The sequence below is a fragment of the Phyllostomus hastatus genome, unplaced genomic scaffold, assembly GCF_019186645.2.
Source record: "Phyllostomus hastatus isolate PE091 unplaced genomic scaffold, TTU_PhHast_1.1 phas_contig_16, whole genome shotgun sequence".
Taxonomy (NCBI): Eukaryota; Metazoa; Chordata; class Mammalia; order Chiroptera; family Phyllostomidae; genus Phyllostomus; species Phyllostomus hastatus.
Window position 1 is genome coordinate 10,907,363 of NW_025333643.1, and position 20,641 is coordinate 10,928,003.

The window sequence follows — 20,641 nt, forward strand, 5'->3', positions numbered from 1 at the left end:
TGGTAAGGACCACTGGTTCCACTTGAGGGGCCCAGGCCTCAGAAATCAGCTGCAGGAGAGTTTGTTGTCAATGTCCAAGAGAGATGGAGCTGGGACCTCTGTTGGAAGATAGTGTCTAATTTTCTCGTGACACCAGAATTTGGTGGGAAAGGGATGGGGGACTGAGTCATGTTCACTTGACAGTAATTTTATTAGAAAGGAGGCTACTAAGTAGGGAAACAGGACGTGGGAAGAAAGGGCAGGCTGGCATTTTCTGCCTCCCCTGGACCTAGCACAGTCACCTGGTCAGATCCTGTGATTCCAGCTACCTACCCCAACTCAAGCCTCCTGTCACCTGGGTTAGGGGTATCAGCCTCTAGGGTTTTGTGAGTGTGAGGGATCCTCTGGGGAGAGAGTTGATGAGATTGCCAAAAAGTTCTGGGATCCCAAATGTCAAGCCCTTGTCACGTTGATTTAAAGTGACTTTATGCAGCATTTTGAGCCACAATGACCCATTTGGACAATAGTTTGTTGGCTGATAGAAATGATCCAAAGGTTAATACTGATAATCCTGGGCAGAGAGAGAGAGAAGCTGTTCAGGAGTAAAGTCCAAAGTAAGTGACAAAGACCTGCACCCAGCGCACAAGTAGTGTATTTGGCCTCAGGTAAATGACAGATTGTAATGGGAGAAGCAGAGCGCATGGGTCAGCGTGGTGAGGGGCTGTCCCTGGGTGAGACAGGAGAGGAGGAGGTATGCTTGGTCTTCTGTTCTGTGTGGATGCTGGAGGCCCAGCTGTCGCTGATGACTAAGGATGTTACTAATGCACCCATTTCTCCCTAGAGGAGAGGGGAAGGACCACCCAACTCTCTTGAGCTTTTGAGTTGCTGTTAAGACCATGAAGGAAAGGGCAGGCCCTACTCCTCAGAGCAACCCGCCAAGGCTACTAGTCAGCCAACTATCTGTTACCATTCACAACAGTGTGTATCATTCCAAAGAGAATCTGTATCCTTACAATCTGGGACATCACAGTAGCTCTCGGTGCACCCTCTGATCTTGCTGACTTGTTGGTTCAGAGACTTCCTTGGCAAAGGAAGCAGTGTGTTCCTTTATGTCCTGGTACAAGCTCTTTGTCTCATCTCTGACCAGCATGACTGGTATATTAGCACTAGGCTAGTCCTCCGAGTAGCCCATCTTTCCTCGGTTTTGCTGGCCAAGAATCATGTACTGTGAGAAGAAAAGCTAGAAGATATAGGATGTGGCATTTCTTAAGGAGACCTTCCCATTAGACATGGATCCACAGGTCTTCAGATTTGGGCTGGTGAGCTCCTTCTGTTTACTTGTTACAGGACTGAGATTGGGGTCTGGGAGGGTAGCGGTTGCTGAGGGTACCTGATAGCTGTGACTGAAGCATTGTGATTGTAGGAAGGGAGGAGAGAGCCAAAGCCTGGGTCAGAAGTCATGGAAGATGGGTGGTAAAATCTTACAAACAAAATTTTGTAAAAAGCCAAACTATCAGCCAGTGTCATAGCTCCCCTATATATGTACCTGGAGTGATTAACAGTAGCTAGAATAAACCTCCAACTATTAACCAATATGTCCATGTTTTCTGCTGTCATAAAAGGCTGGGGTCCTGCAGTGACATCCTCTGGGCCTGCACTTGATTTCATGAGACCTGACACTTCAAAGTACCTTCTGTTCTAGTTTTCTTGATCCAGCACAAAGCCCACTCAGTGGTGATCACCCCAGTGGTGAGCACACTGGGCCTCTTTTTTATATTATTCAGATCTAAATTTTTATTTCCAAAACATGTTCTGACTTTCTAAAAAGACATAGTGGATTTATACACAGAGTCATTGGCCTTGCAACCGGAAGCCTCTGTGTGCAGTGCTGCCCACTGCCTTCTCCAATCTCAGCCTTCCTGGGGCTGTCAGGAGACAACAGGACTAATTTAGCACCTACTGCCCTAAACCCAGAAGAAGAAGTAAAATGCACGGCACCTGTATTTGGATTTGTAAGTCACACTCATGGGGGTGCTGTGCCTTCAGAATTGTTGCAAGATATGAGGGCCTGGGGGAAAAAAAGCAATGGGCTGAGTAATCTATAGGAAGAGACATTGCAACAGGTCAGGCATTAAATGGGTTCCAGGGGTATTGGGGTTAGTGGAGGAGGGGACAGAGTCATCAGCATAGTTGTCCTCCTCAGAGTGATGGACCTGCGAAGATCCTAGATTCAGTGATCAAGATATGAGAGATGTAGAGTCACCATGATCAGGGTAGAAGACAGGAGGATCTGAAAAAGTACCCTCAGGGAGGTGGCATTTGATCTGACCTTGAAGAATGAAGTGCATGTGGGCAGAGTTGGGGTGGGGAGGCATCAGGAGGTGGGGAAGAACCTGGTAGTGGTTTTGACGAAGGAGAAGGAGTCCTGTTAGCCTAGAGGGTGAAGAGGAAGGAAGAGAGTAAGAGTTGGGTGCAAGGAGGAACCTGTTGGTGACTTGGGGCTTCCCTCTGTGACAAGGGGAGCCCACGAGCATCCTTGTCATCCTTCTGTGCTCTTTTCCTCTGTAAGACCTGCCATGCCCCCCCCCCACAGGGCCCCTATCCACATAACCCAGAGTGAGCTTCTCTGCCGTAACTCGGTGCCTTGGACCTGTGTATGTCACTGTGCCTGTCTCCCTATCAGCCATTGCCACACATGTCTGCATCCCTGTTAGTGAGCAGAGAGAGGACAGGAACTTGTCTCAGGCATACCTTTGGTAATTCTTGTTGGACTGGAGAGGAGAGGGAAGGGTTACTGGTTTGTTTTAAAGGCACAGAAATGAGCATGTGGAATGCCTGGTCACAGTACTCTTTAAGTAGGGAAGAGAAGGAAGTAGGGTAACTGGGGTCTCTGGAAGGAGTCAGAGCAGCTTTTTCTTCATCAGTATGTGAGGGTTTGGGCTTGTCACCCTGGGTATCAGAGCAGAGTTGCCAAGGGCCTGCCTCTGTCCTGCAGATATTCTGCTGGGCTTGGTGCTGCCCAGGGCCACAGGTATGCATTGTGTGTGTGTGTGTATGTGTGTGAGTGGGCAACCTCTTCAACACATGCAGGTGCATACCATCCTCTGTGTCCCTTTCCACCAGTGGACAGTATTGTTGCCTACTTTGGCTCTCCTGCCCCATCTGGTTGCCATGGGTGCTCTGGGGCCTGGATACGTCCCCATGTGGTCCATGTGGCGTTTCATTCATACATGCTCATAAATGTCTGCCCCCTGCCTGCTCTGTCCAGGGGTATTTTAGTGACGCCTGGAATACGTTTGACTCCCTCATCGTAATCGGCAGCATTATAGACGTGGCCCTCAGCGAAGCCGACGTGAGTATGCGCCCGCCCGTGGCCGCCCGCCTCTTATCCTTTGTCTGTGCACACTCTGCTCCCCCCAACCCCGCACTGGCATCACCTGGACAAGTCACAGATCCCAGTTTCACTTCACCAAAACCAGGAATTTCCTAATGAGAGCTGCAGAAAACAGGCCTTTCAGGTAGAGCCTTATCCGGGGCCTTTTTAGACAGGTCACCTTTTGGAGGACTATTTTGCAGCATTACCCAAGTCACTGGTAGGCAGGGTAAGATAGGCATCTCTAACTGTTTTGGTTTTCTGTGTCAGCAGTGATATCCAAAGTGATGTATCTGTAACATGTTTGTTTTAGGGCGTTTTTTCAAGTAGCCGGGTGGTACAATGCTAGAACGTTCCCCTTTTATAACACTGTCCTTTTCTTCTTTTTTCCTGTTGTGCCTCATCTCTTCTGTGGCTTCTGAATGCTTGCCCTAACAGCACTATTTCACTGATGCATGGAACACTTTTGATGCCTTAATTGTTGTTGGTAGCGTCGTTGATATTGCTATAACTGAAGTGAATGTAAGTAGCAAACTTTGTGTCCTACAATGTAATTCGTTTTATTAAGTCTAACATAGAGGAGACTAGAACCCCCCTGACCCAAGGATCTCTACATGCTTTAGAAATTCAGGCACACGTCTCTTTTGAAAGACTAAGACCATTTTATGGTCTCCCCACCCTCGCCCCACTCCGTTCCCATGAAAGAGAATGGGGAAGTAAATGTAGAATTACTGCTTTGGAGCTAAAACATTATTTTAATAGACTATCTTATAAAATGTTAAGGGCTAGGAGTTAATGATGTATGTGAACTTTAGCACTCCTAGCAGTGTGACCTTGGCATGTCACCCGACTGCTTTGTGCCTTAGCTGTCCCAGCTGTAAAATGGGGTTTATAATGTGTGCTTTGATACCCACGGTGGTTCTGTGAAGGCACAGGAGGAAAACAACACAGTTGTGCCCTGAGCATGTGGCAGTTGCTGCTGGTGTCCTCACCTGCCCCCTGAGTCTGGCTGGTGACACTGGGGAATATCCCTTATCCTAGCTCCCCAAATGGTGATGCCAACTGAAAGCTGCCCAGGACCAGGAGAAGGAAGGCTTAGTTCATATCAAGGGTCGGGGGGAGTCAGTACTCCTTTCTTGTGCTCACTTGAATCCTTTGATGAGAGAACAAGCTATGTAGCAGATGGTATGACCCTCTCTCCTTCGAGAAGCATCCTGAGAACCCTCCTTAAAAATTAAGAGGCTTGGAGAAAGGGTAGCACCACCTCCTGCTGGCTCCTCTCAGATCTGAGCCACGCCTAGACCGATGGGCCTGGGCAAGCAAAAATGGCCCTGCCCACTGGCCTGTCCCATCTCATCAGTAAGTCTTTGTGGGTGTTATGTGTGTACCAGGTTGTGTAGAGTCCTTTGTGGGGGCAGTAGAGCATGGGGCAGAACTGTTACATAGTGATGGCTTCTTGATCCACATTGCCAGCCCAGCCTCTCCCCACACTTGGCTGGGAAGGGGCTGCCATGCTTTGCCTGGCTGACATCTGCAGAATTTTATGTCCATCCTGGTGCCCAGGTAACCTGTGCCAAGTAAGGACAATGAAATTCCTTTATGCCACCTGTTTGGGGGGCAGGCAGATTCTGGAGTGAAGACTAGTGGGACCGCCACTGGCCTGGCGATCCCCAGCCCTGGCAGTTCTAGTCTTAGTTCAAAACGATTTGTTGGATCTGGGGCTCACTTCCTTCTTGGATCAGCTAGGGTCAATGAAACCTGTTCTCCCTGCTTCAGAGGTATGTTGGGATAAAATAATATGAATATTTGTGAAAATGCTTGCTAAAAAGCCCAAAGTCTTAGGGAGATATAAGGGTGTCAATGTAAGATTTTCCAGTAAGTGAAATGGACTGTAAGACATTAGCATGTGCATGAAGGTATGACTTAAGCCTTTTAACACCCAAACTCATGCCGTGACAAGGTATAAAAATGGTATTTTACATCCCCTAACCTCCAGACTTACAAAATTCCACTTCATGTGAAATATTCCATAAGTCAGCTATAAAATTGCCATTCATAATGTATAAATTATTCTTGGTTATAAAATAGTCTGGTGTTAATGGGAGAACAGCAAGACCCTAACTCGGCAGCCATGGGCTCTCTCCTGAGTTTATGAGCAGACATCTGCCTGCTTAATCATCTTACAATGAAAAGCACTTATAACTTACATCAAAGTATACTCACATGAAAATTCTGAAACAGAGGCTTGTGTGAGTCAGAGAGGGTCTATAATAGAAATGAAAATATAATAAACTACAATTTTAGCAGGTTTCCCTAGAGCACTCAGTGCTTAAAGTGCTGTGCAGGTGTTGGGTATAAATGCCTGGTTTCTGGGTACCAGGATGTTGGCCAAGTTTGTTCTCTAAGTAAACAAGCCAGCTCTCTGAGGCTGGCCCACCTGCTGGCTGGTGGGGAGTGGCACTGGTTCACTCAGCAATAGCATGTGCCTGGCTTCCTGGCTGTCTTTCCCTGTGTTGGGCACAGGAGCCCACTGCGCCTGTCGCCTCTGGCCCAGCCTTGCTCACCAGCGTCCCAGTGTTGTCCTCCTTTACCTCTCTTTAGTCAAGAAAGCCACAGGTCTACAAAAGCCCACACTAAGTTTTTCAGTTAGCATTTGACACTAGGATATCTATGAAACAAGCTATCACTGGCCCATTCCTGACATTTAGTCACTTTCAGATCACACTGGGAATCACGCCCATGCTGTCCTTTCAGTCAGTGACCTTTCTCCGACCAGATGTAGCTTGAGGCCAAATCTTCTTCAACCAGTGGCAATCTCAGTTCTCTGTCCTGGGCCAGTAGAATACACCTGTGGGAGATCTCAGCATTTCTGTGCTAGGCCTCAGTGCAGAGCGAATGCTCCAGGCCACTTTCTCATTTATTCAGTCTTTCAATACATGTTTATTGGACATCTAGAATTCTCAGGCCATGGGTGAAGCTTGGGGGAGGCACAGAGATAAGAGAGACTAGGTATCCTTAACCTCTGATGGTATAGTTCTCTGAGCAGGCTATTGCCTCCTACACCCCCTCATAGATGCCGAGTCCCCCAGGGTAGCAGCACACATTGTGTCACTGCGTGGACATGTCCCCTGAGCTCCTGGGCCAGCTGAGCATGAACACTCTGGTCCATCATTGGCTGTTTTTAGGTGCCATAAGTCATCATTATTTGCAATATTAACTTGCCGTGCTCTTTCCCCCAACCTCTGTTGATCTTTATTTTCTGTTGCCTAATTGACTTTCATGTTGGTTTTATTTTTAGAAAATTGTAGCGGCAAGTATATATAAACATATATACGGTGAAGTCATTAAAGCAAAAGCACTTTAAAGACTGTATACTTGTTTTTGGCTTCCCCACCTTTGGTTTTCACTGAGTTTCACAGGACGTGCTGTAGGTCATGGTCATCTAAATTGTTTCCCGTCTCCCCTTTCATTGTCTCCAGCCTGGGGCCTGAGCTGAGGCCATCTTGGTCAGTCATGCTTGGCTCTGTGACTTGCCAGCATAATTTTCAAGAATGAACAGTCTGGCCTGGAAATGAGGAAATGAGAAATAGAGCCTGCATTTGTATTCTTTGAAAAAAAAAAGCAGTTTGGATGGCCCTTTCCGTTGTCCTGCTTGCATGCTCACCCAGCCCTCTCCACCCTGCTGCCCCTCCCCTGACCCCAGCCTGCTCTGGTCCTGCGTGTTAGTGCTCATGGACTCGTCTTCCTGGCTTTTGGTCATCATACCACCAAGCTGCTAAAATGTTAGACAACAACTGGCAAGCTTACTTTTGCTCCCTTTTAGATGCCCATTTGCCCTTTGGCAAAATGACCCAGCAACATACTCTCCCTGTCCCCGGAATGGCTGCTTTCACCATTATTGTTATTACTGGGGCGGGGCTGGGGGGTGGAATACTTATACAGAGGCCATGCCTGCCTTGTTATTACTTATTGAAGAGTGTGTCAAACGTCAGTAAGGAACTTACTCCTAGGGACCCAATAATTGTCCCTGACTTGTCAGGCCCAAGTTTGGACCAAGTGGCCAATTGCCTCAGAAAGCTTCTTGCTCTGAACCCATAGTCAGGTTTTTCAGCCCTCCATTCCCTATGCTCACCCTGTTGTAGGCACCAGGTTGCTGGCTTCTGGACACAGACTCAGCAATACCAAATATAGAAGCCCTTCCTCCCTGAGGTGTTACATGCCAGGTCAGAAGTCATTAGAAGGAGTCTTTCTCCAAAGGCTGGGTTCTCCAGGACACCTAGGGTTAACTGGCTCTGGGATGTTGGTTTGTTTCCTGTCTGGATTGAAAAACTGCATCCTTTCAGCTTTTCCAGAAAAATATTGGAGTTAATTCAGAAAGTGCAGATTGAGCCCTTCGGTTGCACTTGGGAAACTCAGGGCTTGTTGGGCTTCTGTAGTTGCAGGAAGGCTGACCCTGAGCCTGCATCTCAAAAGCCTGCTTGAGAGCCCTGTGGGAAGGGGCTGGAGAGAACACTGGAGAGCCCCAGGGACCTAAGGAACTTTCCCAACCCAGGCATATTATTTGGCCTCCTGAGGCTGGGGGCCATCTCCCTGTTGGGGTCCCAGCTGGAGACTGGCATCTCAGGGATGGAAGGAGCCACTGAGGTCATCTAGTCCAGGCCTTGAGATGACACTGGAATCCCCTCTGTTGAACACTGATCATGCTGCCCCTGACAGCTGTCTTTGGAAAACTGCCTAGGGAGTGAGTCCTTTTTCAATCTCATGTCTTCTGGCAGTGTCCTGTGTTGATCCCAGGAGTCAGTCCAGCAGCATGTCCTCCTCCATTCCTTGTAAGGAAGATGGTGGATCTCTTTGCATTCAATTCCTGAACCCTCATCAACTTCGAAAGAACCCACTGTCAGCTGTACCAGACCAAGTGGGCTTTTCTAGTGGTTCCATTTGGAGTGGCCAAACCAGACCTAAAAGGCATGAGCTGGTGTGGGTGACCATTGGAAGATGTGGCCCAGCTTTACCCTGGCTAGGACTGCAGTTTTTGGTTCTGGCAGCATGGTAGAATCACCTGGGAACTTTTAAAACTTCCAAAACTTAGGCACCCCCCCATCAATTAAATAGGAATCTTTGGGGTAGGACATAGCCATCAGATTTTGTCAGAGATCCCTTGGCAGTTCTCATGTGCCACCCAGGGTGAGAGCTGGCCTGTCTGTTTCATCAGGTTGGCATTTGTAGTTTGAACAAAGCCATTCTTAGGGTCCTTCCAATTTGTAAGATATTTTGGCAATTTACACTGTCCCCTAGTGCTGCCATCGGCACCTCACCTGATCAGTCCTACTGCCCTTGGTGGTGTGTGTGTGTGTGTGGGGGGGGTGCCACAGGCTGCATGGGGGTGCACGCGGCTTGATGTGCTATTTGTTCTTTCCTTCCTTCAATGCATGTTGCGCTGCCTTGTCCCTCCACAGATGCTCTTTTCTTCTGTTCTTTGATTTTTCTATGATTTCAAGTTCATAGCCCAAGATTTGCCATACGTCAAAGATATCAATTGAAAAACAGATGTGCACTTCAAAAGTCAGTTTGGCTGCTAACTTTCCCATGTCAGAAGGAAGGGGGTGGTGAAAGGTCTATCAGACTGGGAGCAGGATAGACAGCAGTGAACGGAAGGGGCCTGGACCGGAGCATGTGGCCAGGAAGAGTGTCTCCTTATCCTCTCATGGGTCTGACTCACAGGTTATGTGTGGACATTTCAAATGTGTGCTGTGGAGGGCTCTGTCTTACACACACTCTGGTCCCTTTAGAGTAGGCAAGCAGCAGCGTGCACACTCACACTAGCACAGCCTCACACTCCTGCTGCATGGACGACTGGAACCTGCCTGCACATGGGAGGTGGTGTGGGAGACAGTGAGATGCTGGAAAACTAATTCCTTCATTTGTTAAAGTCTTAAGTTAAACACCACTATCTGTCTCTTTTAGAAGATGTTATTTGTTTTGAGGTGAGATTATAGAAGAGGAAAATAATAATAGAGTCCTGGGGCTTGAACAGACCCATTGCAGAATTCACATTCTGAGTGCCCCAGGTGACCCAAGGACCCCTTTTTTACTGCCTAAGAATCTATTAGTCCTGGGTTCATAGTTGCATTGCTGAATTTCCGTTGTGATGTTATGTGCCCAGATTCCTCATTTTCTTTGAGTTTTGTAGAATTTTATTTTTGGTCTCGGGGGGCAGCTGTTGACAAGAGTGAGACTTCAGTGCAGAGCCCTGATTTTCCCTGTGACCCTAGGGAGGAGAGCCCATCAGGTCAGTGTGCACATCCATGCGTGCACACACGGTCCGCAGCTGCACAGACACACTGTGCAGAAAAGCTGCCTAGCAGCCCCGGAGTGCACACCTCAGTGCCAGGCCCCTGCCAGAAGAACCTCCTTGCTTTGTGGGTCTCCTGGTAGACCAGCCGTTTCAGCACAGGTGACCCTACCAGAGGGAATAGAAAGGCCATCATTTCCCAGTTCTTGTTCAGTCCTTGCTCTTTAACTTAAACATGCTTCCTGATATTTGTTAGAGCTTGCTTACAACCTCTTTGCATTTTCTGAAGCCCTTACTGAGCATCAATAAGTGCCAGATACCACACTGGGCACTGAGTAGAGTGAGGCAAGGCCCTTGCCCTGTGGGGGCACCCAGCCTGATGGGGGAGGCAGTAACACAGGGTGGTGAGTGCTGTGATTCTGCACCCTGGGGCCTGAGAAACAGGAGCCCCACCAGACCTCGGATGAGGCAGAACTACTGAAGCTCAGGGCAAACTGATCCTGAGCTCTTCCTCTTCAGTAGTCACTAGAGCTTTGTCTTCCTTGACAGCAGTCTGAGCTGCCAGTTGGGAAAAATAGACCCATTTTCCTCCACTGACTTGGTCTGTCCAGCTCCCCAGAAGCCCCACCAGAGAGGGTATTGTGGGACACACGCTACCCAGGCTTGCGGCCCCAGGAACAGAGTGTGGCCCAGGAGGTCTGTGGGCCACCGGCAGCCACCATGCTGTTTGCCCTGTTTGGTAGTCATCCTGTGGCCTGTGGCAGAGCAGTGAGTTCCTGACACCCACACTCTGATTCAGCAAAGAGAGCCAGTATCCCCAGAAGAAGCGGAGCCCCATTCTGCATGTCCATCTGTAGGGACAACTGAAATCTTGCAGCATTATCTTTCTTGGGTGTCTGTCAGCTTTGGAGCCTCGTATCTTGGGTGGCATGATTTAGGAAGTAGCATGTCAGCCCGTGTACATGGCTGCCCGCCCTCAAGTCCAGATCCAGGCAGTATCCCTGGCACTTTCTCAGGGAGGGAGGTGTGTGGTCCTAACATATTAACCACAAATTTTTGAAAAGGGGGAGGGAATGTCCTCCTGAACCACTGCTTCCTTCCCAATTCATTAATATATTTTCAATCTTTGATTTCTTAAAGCCAAATGAAAGTGAAAATGTCCCTGTCCCAACTGCTACACCTGGGGTAAGATCAGCAACTAGTCCCCAGGGGCTGGGCCTTTTCCTTGAGTTTATTTGACCATGTTGAGTTTTTCACTAGTTTTCCTGTATTCCTTTTCTGTATTCTCCATGATTGTTCTTCCAGAACAGTGTCTGCAGTGGTTTGCATTCATCATCCAGTGTCCAGTACTCTCGACCAGCCCAGTGTTCACCTCTTAATACACTAGACCACAGTGGATATGCATGTGCTGTGTGGACGCAGTTTTCCAAGCCCTGTGTTGTTAGCATGTAACTTTTCCTTTCATATCATGCTTTTTAAGGTGAAAAGGCCCTAGAAACACATCTTCAATTCTTACTTCTGTCACCTGTGTTTGCATCTGTTGCTGTTTTTCTGAAAGTGTTGCATGTTCTACTTTCCATTGGGTTTGACCTCTCCATGATAACCCTTCAGAACTCTGAAGAGAGCAATAGAATCTCCATCACCTTTTTCCGTCTTTTCCGAGTGATGCGATTGGTGAAGCTTCTCAGCAGGGGGGAAGGCATCCGGACACTGCTGTGGACTTTTATTAAGTCCTTTCAGGTAAGAGTCATGCCAAGGGCTTCTCTTTGTCTTTAAAGATCCCATACAAGTCAGTGATTGTCCCTTGTTGTGGAGAATCCAGACGCTCTTCTGCATGACCATGGTGACCATTAGGTCACGTGACTGCCCGGGTCACATGACCACCTAGGTCAACAGGGAATATGGAATGCTGGAAGGACCTGACCCTGTGTTACTTGGGTAAATCAAATAGGATTATTTCTTTAAAGGAAACAAAGTAGTAAGGACCTGCAGCTGAGAGTTCTGTACCATTTCCAAGACCAATAGAGATATGGAGCCTCTCAGTACCTTGGTCCAGTCCTCCCCAGGAAGCACTGTGGTGGGTAGTGATATCTGAAAGCAGTAGACTCCCAGCAGTCTAACAGCCCCTCGCTAGGATGGCTTCTCCTTATAGGGCTGCAACAGTCCTGGCTGCCAGCTAGTCTAGAACGGATCAGAGACCCCTGTCCCTGGGCCAGCACATCATCACCAGTGTCTAGGTTATCCAATGCCTGGAAGGATTACGGAGTGGACATTTAAGCATAAGCCAGGTCAAAGTTGTCATTTGTGACTCCTCTGCCCAGTGCAATGTGGTTCTGGTCTATTCCCGAACCTTCCAGTACCCCACCCAGATACTCTAGTCTTCTGGACTGAATCCATGGGGAGAGGGGTATAGATTCTCCTTATACTCATGTAGGGAATTTGTAGATATGCACAGCATTAGAAAATGAATCATGCATCTTTGTGTCTTTATTATTTGACTATTTTAGTTCAAAAGTAGTATGTGCTCACATTAACAAGTGAAGCAGTCCAAAGATAAACCAAGAAAAAGTTCATACTGACCCCTGCCACCTCTGAGGTAACCAGCGTTAACATCCCAGGAACCATTTTTCCACAGTGGGTAGGATTCTAACACGTAAAGAGGAGGAGGGATGGCATCTAGGGAAGGGGGTAGATCCAGAAACCCAAAGAAGGAAAATCTCAAGTCCTGTTGGGGAAAATGTAAGAGGAACCGGAGTGCAGCCCTGAGAGAGGCAGGGTGGTGCTGGGGCCTGAGGCAGCAGTTCTTGATCTTGGTAAGGGAGCGCCAAAGTTTGTGAATGAACCGCTATAAAAAATACAGTGAATTCATGTAATAATGTCATTCCTACTTACTTTTAAATAAATTGCTTGACTTTTTCATAAATTCATGTCATAGAAACTGAGAGACAGTGCCAACAAAATTCTTAAATATTCTGTAGTCTAAGAAGAAAATGCATATACATGTAGGAAAGCCACAGGGTTAGTCAGGATGGTGCAGCTGCACCGAGCTGGGCTGGCAGTCACAGGCCCAGAGCTGGCACACGTTGGATAGTTCCTGGCCGCTGGCTTCCTTCCGGTGCCCTTCCGAGGACAGGAGAGAAAGTGAATGGTTTGCGCGTGTGTGCCTGGCATTAGGTGTAAAACTCTGGGCACTCCTCGGGGGTGTGCCGAGCACAGGGACATCTGCTGTCACATAAGCTGAGGCAAAAAAGCGGTTGAGGAGAAGGGTTAGAGGACCAGGTCTGACCTAACACACGTGCTTGTGTTTGATGTTCCCAAGGGCAGCCCAGGCTGACAGCTGTCCAGCCTGTGCCCTTTCTTACCTCCCCCTCCCCAAGCTGTGTGGTTCTTTCAGAAACTGTGCATTTTGAGAAAAAGTGTCTTGCTTTCTACAGCAACAGCCAGAAAGTTCCACACCTGAGACTTCACCTTAAGGGAACACTTTAGGAGATGGCCAGGTGATTTTGCACAAAGTTTCTTGGCAAGGGGAACTACAGCGGCCCCTCGCCCCTGCCCCGCACGTGCCCACAGACTTAAGTGGAAGCCACCTCAATGTCAGTGTTCCAGAATGGTTTGCTCAATTACAATATTTCCACAAAGGAATCCAGTGAGGAATTTAAACATTGCTGTGAGAGTGATGTGTCTGCGTTGGCACTGTTTGCGGTTGAGAGACACTGTTAATGACTGTGGGAAGCTGTCCTCCTGCAACCGTGCCATACTCGGTGTGCACGTGGCTGCGGTGCTCAGGCCCGAAATCGTCCTGCTGGGCTAGGGTGTAAAAGGTCCTTCCTCTCTGTTGACATTCTTTCAATATAACATGGAAAAGAAAAGCATGTGGCCTCATATGGGTCTTCAGGCTGTGCCCAGGCAGTGACAGGGGTGAGAGGCCAATGCTGAGCCAAGCGCTTCCTCTCTTCCAGGCGCTCCCATATGTTGCCCTCCTCATAGCCATGTTGTTCTTCATCTACGCAGTCATCGGCATGCAGGTAAGCCCCAGTTCCACTGGGTCCTGTTTCCTGGATAAACCCAGGCCTATGGCAAGATGCACCTTGGCCACATGGAATGGAAAAATAAGGTCATGCGTTTGCAGCCATTGCCCCAGCTGCCTAAGAGGAGTGGAGATGAGAAATATGTGGCTCCAGAGGAAAGAGCCTGTGCCAGAGAGAGCCAGGCTCACAGAGCGAGGAGGGGCTGGAATAAGCCAAGGAAAGCTAGGTTTGGTGGCACTCCTCACCCCCAATATGAGTCTCGGGAGAGTCAACTGATTGAGAAAATCCATAGTTGATTTTAGCAACAGGAAATGCCATGCTAAAAGAAGCTGTAATTGTCCTATTTTCTGCACTGATGTTTTCTGCACTGAGAAGATATTTAGTTATATAAGTGGTTTATACTCTGAAAAATTGAAACAAACTAGTTCTGATGCTGTGGCGAACCTGAACTGGGAACATTATCTTGCCTCAGCAGCACCCCAAAGAAGTATGAAACCAGGTGGTTCTCTGACCCTGGCTGAGGGGCGTCGGGATACTTGCCAGCCCCTCCTAGGGTGGGGAACAGGACTGGAGCTTCATTAACAGCTGATCCCTAACATGGAGCAACTGCAGTGGGCAGAACCTCCAGGAGGAGAGGGAGGTGGAGGGCAGCCTGTGGGGCTGGACCTCCCTGGGTGGCCTCTGTGCCACGTTCTCTGCAGGTTGTAATAGATGCCCTCTTTCAGACGGGAGGGATGTGAGTGTAGAGAGATGGGGTGATTCCAGAGGCAGAGAAGGGGTGGTGCTTATTTATTTTATCCTAAAGGCATAGAAGGATTCGCAAGTTGCTAGGAATCCCATCAGGGGTTGTGAACCAAGAATCAATGTGCCTGAGCCCCTGTCATTCAGCAGCATGTGATGCCATGTGCCCGAATGGTCCTTTATGCAGGATGCTCTCATACAAACCCAGAGCTGTCTCAGAGACCTGCCAACTGCACTGCATGCACCACCACTGGCATCAACTCTTCTGACATGTCAGTCTGCTTCTCTGAGTCCCAAAAGTGTCTCCTAATTTCCCCTTACCTTGGAGTAAAGCCTACCCTCCTTGCTGTGGCCCGCTGGCCTGACACAAGCCTGACCATTGCCTGTCTGTACATACTCATTCTCTTCATTTCCTGGAGCACCTGTGTGGCCTCAGCCCTTCTGGGCCTTCATCTCACTCACCTGGAGGCCCCCTGGCCCAAGCCCCCAGCCTCCGATATGTGAGCCTCTCTGTGCTCCCCTGTCCGGATGGACCATCCCAGCTCTCATCCAGAGAAAGGAGCCCCTTGAGGGGAGAGTATGCCCAGCGTTACCTCTTTCTCAGTGGTTAGCATGGTGCCTGGCACTTCTTTGTGAATAAATGAAGTACCAAGCACCGAGGGAAAGCCCTGTGGGTGTGGCTCGAACTTAAGTTAGTTATAAATTCACATGTGGAGGATTTTTTTTATGACAGAATCTATTCACTTTTCCCTAATAATGTCTCCACCCAGATGTTTGGGAAAGTTGCCATGAGAGATAACAACCAGATCAACAGGAACAACAATTTCCAGACCTTTCCCCAGGCGGTGCTGCTGCTCTTCAGGTGACTGGTTCCTGCACAGGGCATGTCTCTCTGCAGCTTTGGCTCCCGGAGTGACAGAGGGCATGGGTTGTTAAAGCCACGTGCCAGTGCCCAGTGGATCGTGGCGGCTCTTGTATATTTAAACAGAGACACTGGAGTCTTGGGCACAGAATGTTGCTGGCTTATTGAAACTGCTGTGGTTGTTCAGATTGTGGCTGGCTTGAGGTTTATCCTTTTGGGAGTTAGTGGGTCCACCAAGGCCACCAGGGAAATTGAAGGAGATAAACCTGCACAGGGGAGCATGCACTGAAACACAGCCAGGAACAGAGAGGCCTTCTGCACAGCCATGGGGGATGTCCTAAAATGTGGAATTTGAAATGTATGGGATTGTTTTTAACCCCAGTTAATTAACTTTGTAAACAAGGGTGCCTCAAAATGAAAGAACCTCCTAGAAATCATAGAAATACTTGTTAATGTCTTTGGTGACCAGATAACAAGTCATTTGCAAGTTAGGCAGTTTCCCATCCTTGGCTTTCAACAAAATTGAATGGGGTCTAACCAGGTTGCCAGATGTTAAGTCGTTAAAAGATGATTAGTGATCCATAAAAACTTTAACGTAAGGGTTGGAAGAAAAGGCACACAAACAATTCTTTTACAAAAAGAATTGATGTGGTTGTATTGATTGATGTAAATCAAAGGAAGTTGTAGTAGGGCCTCCACTTCCTGAGATAAATTGCATTTGAAATAAGTAGGAATTTCATGTTTTCACTAATTCAAACTGGCTTTTCAACAAATTCCTTAGGTTTTGCTTCAGTGAAAAAAAATTATTAACATTTTTTAGAGGTCTAAGCGTCCAATCCCTTCTTCCCCTACTGAAAGCCCTTTCTTTGCTTCCTCTGAAAAAGGTGTGCAACAGGTGAGGCCTGGCAGGAGATCATGCTGGCCTGCCTCCCGGGGAAGCTCTGTGACCCCGAGTCGGATTATAACCCCGGGGAGGAGTACTCCTGTGGGAGCAACTTTGCCATCGTGTATTTCATCAGTTTTTACATGCTCTGTGCGTTTCTGGTACGTGATCAGAAGGGCTCCCCCTCTGAATGCGCAGGTGTGTGTGTGGTGTTTGGAATTCAGACCACTGATATTGCCCCATCAACTCGCGGCGGGTATTCTGTGTCGACACGCAGCACCCTACGCTCCACGTGGCAGTCTTGGCAGAGGCTTTTGCTCAATCATTGAATGTTAAGCACCTTCATTGTCATCAGGGCTTTGATGCTCAGTCACAGGCTTGGGGCAGTCCCTGCCCTGGCTTTTTAGGGCTGCCGATTTCTTTATAAACATTTCAAAGCCAATGCACATAGCAGTTACTTACCAGTGGGAATTATTTGGTAGTGATGAAATTATAAAACTGTAATGTGCTTCAGAAGTCCAGATAATTCATCCCCTTGCCCTCTCCTGGGATCAGAACCAAAACCATCTCAGAAAGCTAGAAGCCTGTGTTTCCTCAAATGTTCTTTAGAAGGAAAGTTTTTACATCCTCTTTGGAGAAATGGGTTTAAGTGTTTTTTGTCCCTGTAATGAGGAAGCACTTCCTAGGGTCTAGCCCACTTCATCCCACTGCAGCTGAAGCTCCCTCCCTCTCATTTGCTTTCACAGATCATCAACCTGTTTGTGGCTGTCATCATGGATAACTTTGATTACCTGACCCGAGACTGGTCTATTCTGGGACCTCACCACTTAGACGAGTTCAAAAGAATATGGTCAGAATATGACCCTGAGGCAAAGTAGGTTGGAAAGGGTTCTATGTGGCTAGTGTGGGCTGTTTCGGGCACGTTGGCTGTGGTTTCTGTGGATGGCAGGATGGGCTGGAAGCTCAGGCCGGCAGTGCTGCCCTGGACCTCATGCTGTACTTTGTCTCCAGGGGAAGGATCAAGCACCTGGACGTGGTCACCCTGCTCCGCCGCATCCAACCTCCCCTGGGGTTTGGGAAATTATGCCCACACAGAGTAGCCTGTAAGGTAAGTGTCCTGTGTGGGTGACGGCCTCTCTTGCTGTGACTTTCTGGTTCATTCAAAAAACAGTGACATTCTCTCAAACCTTCTGTCAGGCACTGGGGATGCAGAGGTGAATAATATGTGGTTCCTTTCCTTGGGGAGCTCCCAGAAGTGTAACTCTGAGGATACCTTGTCAGCCAACAATAAGAATAGGAAGGGGATTATGTAATTTGTCATTGGGTGAATGGAGGGGAAGGTGACATCGGCATCAGGTCCAGAAGGAGAGATGTGGGGGGTTGTCAGCCCGGGAAGGGCACTGCAGAAAGGAAGCACAGAGAACCCAGACATGGAGGTAGGAGAATGGATGTCACGTTGGCAAATGGGGAGTCACGGTGTGGCTAGAACAGAAGAGGAGGTGGCAGAAGGCTGCAGGCACAAACGCAGCATAGTTGGGAAGAACCTTCCATGCCATTCTAGTTTCAGGGAAGAAACTCGAGTGGACCTCCACATTAGGAAGGCAGCTCTGGTGATGGAGAAGTACCCTGGGCATGGTGGAACACCCAGGAGGGCTGTTGCAGTTGCCTAAGTATGAAGTGACCAGAGCCAGAGTGAGGGCCGTGGATGTGGGGACAGAGAGGAGGGGGTGGCTTAAAGCTCCACTTGGGAAGTGGAACAGAGGAGACTCGGTCCCTGGGCATTTCTAGCCTGTGTGCTGGTGGGCGCCTTGCTGTGCCCTCTGCTGCTGGAGCTCCCCTCCTGGGGAGCCACGAGCGGGGACCTGTTGTGGATGGATCCACACCTCCCACTCGCTCCGTTTCTGTAGCCCTCACATCAGACTGAGCTCTCTGTGAGCTCCAGCCATGATTTTAACAGAAAAGAATTCCCCTTTTAAAAAAGAAAAATGCAAGATTTACCTGTTTATACTTGACCCTATAGAAATCCAGCCAGTCTGCTTTCCAGGGTCGCTGGGCCTGTTCTAGATAGGCCCAAGGTAACAGAGCAGAGTCTACTGTGCGTTTCGGGCTTTCAAAGAAACTTTCTAAACCAGACTCACCGTGCCCTGCCCTGAAGTCCCTGGAGTCCTGTCGGCAAGTCCTTGGGGTCATTGCCATCTCTTTGATTCTCTTCAGCCTGGACTTTGGGATGGCATTTGACTTTCTTTCTCATAAATTTCCCAGTACTAGCCTCTTTTCTGCTTTCCAAGAACAATGGGTTCCCACTTGCAACTGTTGTCTTGTGTTTGCGTTTCCAGACCCTTTTGCATGAAGGATCTAAGTGTCCTCAAGACACACAGTGGTCCATTTTGTTGACTCAGGAGCTTGTCAGGAAAGGTGACAAGGCATCCTGGCTGCCTGTGCTAGGTTTGGAGACATTTAGTTGGGAATTCAGGTGGGATGCATCACACAAACACACATTTCCAGTCCATTCAATAAAGAGGAAAAACACCCCTTTTTTCTTAGTTTTTTTGGAGGGATACCCTGTCAGCCCAAAATAAGAAATTTGAAACTACTTACAATTATAATTACCATCATTTAGCACTTAGCTTGTTCCAGGTGCTGGGTTCAAATCTGTGTCCCTGATCTTTAATCTTTGCACAGCCCCTCTGGTGTGGGCATATCATCTGTTTTTACAGATGAGGTCCCTGGGGCCCAGAGAGGGCGTTTGCCACCTGCTCCTGTCCAACTCTCAGTGCCAGTGTTGCGGGGAACAGGAGAGCAGGAAGAGAAGTGGAGAGTGGCCCTGAAAGTGGATGCTGCCCTGAAAGACCAAACAGTTGGAGGAACCACGTGACTCCACAAGGGTCTCACCAGGGCAGGGTCCTCAAAGGAAGCTCCCTGTGTTAGGACTAGTAACGAACGCCACTGTGTGAGAACCGGAGTCCCGTGCCCTGCACCTGTCTCACTGAGCCTGGTACAACACTCTACCCGCACAGCAGCCTGAAGGATGTGCCGAGAAGAGAGTCCTGACCCCACAGCACACAAGGAGAGCTGGTTAATGAGAAAGGGAGAAGAATGCTGAAACAGTGAGATGGTTGAACAGTTAAGGTTAAAAACAAAAAACAAAACACCCCATCCAGGGGCCAGCATTTGTGTTTCATGACTAAATCTTTGATCTTTGTCTTGTGAGAGCCCTCTAGCTGGCAGGCGCTCCTCACATGGCTGTTGAATTAAATTGAGGGCAACTACCACAGAGATGAGGGAGAAACAGAATAAATGTAGAAAGGGGATATGGCTGTCATCAATCATTCACATTCTAGTTAGAAACTTTTCTTTCTGTTTGCAGAGACTAGTTGCCATGAACATGCCTCTCAACAGTGATGGGACAGTCATGTTTAATGCAACCCTGTTTGCTTTGGTTCGAACAGCTCTTAAAATCAAGACTGAAGGTGAGCATCCTCTGGGAGCAGGTCAGGTGGTAGAACTGGGAGGAGATGCCCCCTCCCACCTGCATTCTCCCTTCTGGGCTTTTCCTTGTCAGAGAAGGCCCCGGGAAGAGGGTGGTGAGTGTAGTGAGAACGTTTGTGCTGGCGGATGCAGCTGTGCCCACCTCCCTCCCACCTTCTTTCCTTCCTTTATTCTTCACTTGTCCCAGAAAGCTTGGAGGCGCTCGTTGCCACTGTTTATTTACTACAGAGTGGGAGAAATAGGTGGGAGATCAGGGCACACACATTCACTTCAGCTGCCCCTAACAACTTGTGTGACATTCAGAGAAGGATTTGGCTGTTCTGACCTGTAGTTTGTTTCTCTATGGAAAGGAAATAAACACACCTATGTCAGGGAAGTCCTGGGGACAAGATGAGCTAATGTCTGCAGAATCCCCTCTGCAGTGCAGGCACATAGTGGGCATGCGGGAAATACTGTTAAGACCAGCGTCTTTTCAGCTGACGCAAAGCAGAGTGGCCTTTGGGGGTATGCTCGACCCTACTGGATAAGCCCTGCAACATGGCCATTGGGGTTGGCTCAGTGGCAGCTTCAGAGGGGAATGGGAGGCAGAAGTGACCAGGATGGGAAGAAGTGAAGACTGTGAGGGAGGAGAGGGAAGAGGGGCCAGAAGGGACACTGTGGAGCCAGTAGACAACTGTTTTCCCGAGCTCAGGGTGACTGTCCAGCAAAGCCAGTCCCTGCAAGCTAATGTGCCCCTTGCAGGGTGGTCCTCTGTACTGGGCCCCGGCTGGCATCAGTGAGGGATGCAGAGGGCCGGATGCTCTTCTGTACTGACATGTTAGTGGAGGAGACAAACCTCAGCCCTTCTGATAAAAGACCAAGATCATGTGGGTGCTACAGATCAGTACACACAGCAGGAATTGGAAGTCTTATTTGGGTGAAATTTAGTCCGAGTCTTCAAGGCTGGAGGCAGGATTTGGCATTCTAGACAGGGAGCAGCAGCAACAGAATAGGC

General features: G+C 48.7%; 1 protein-coding gene across 6 annotated transcripts in view; it reads left to right on the top strand.

Moving 5' to 3' along the window:
- The window catches only part of CACNA1D (calcium voltage-gated channel subunit alpha1 D), a 325,060-nt gene that overhangs the window by 271,989 nt on the left and 32,430 nt on the right, over nucleotides 1-20,641 (top strand). For all 6 annotated transcript variants that reach the window (XM_045832502.1, XM_045832505.1, XM_045832503.1 and 3 more), the window contains 8 exons: nucleotides 3,248-3,331; nucleotides 11,256-11,384; nucleotides 13,604-13,669; nucleotides 15,184-15,275; nucleotides 16,160-16,319; nucleotides 16,905-17,032; nucleotides 17,170-17,266; nucleotides 19,526-19,628. In XM_045832502.1, coding sequence (XP_045688458.1) covers nucleotides 3,248-3,331; nucleotides 11,256-11,384; nucleotides 13,604-13,669; nucleotides 15,184-15,275; nucleotides 16,160-16,319; nucleotides 16,905-17,032; nucleotides 17,170-17,266; nucleotides 19,526-19,628 — 859 coding nt within the window. The remainder of the gene's footprint in view (nucleotides 1-3,247; nucleotides 3,332-11,255; nucleotides 11,385-13,603; nucleotides 13,670-15,183; nucleotides 15,276-16,159; nucleotides 16,320-16,904; nucleotides 17,033-17,169; nucleotides 17,267-19,525; nucleotides 19,629-20,641) is intronic.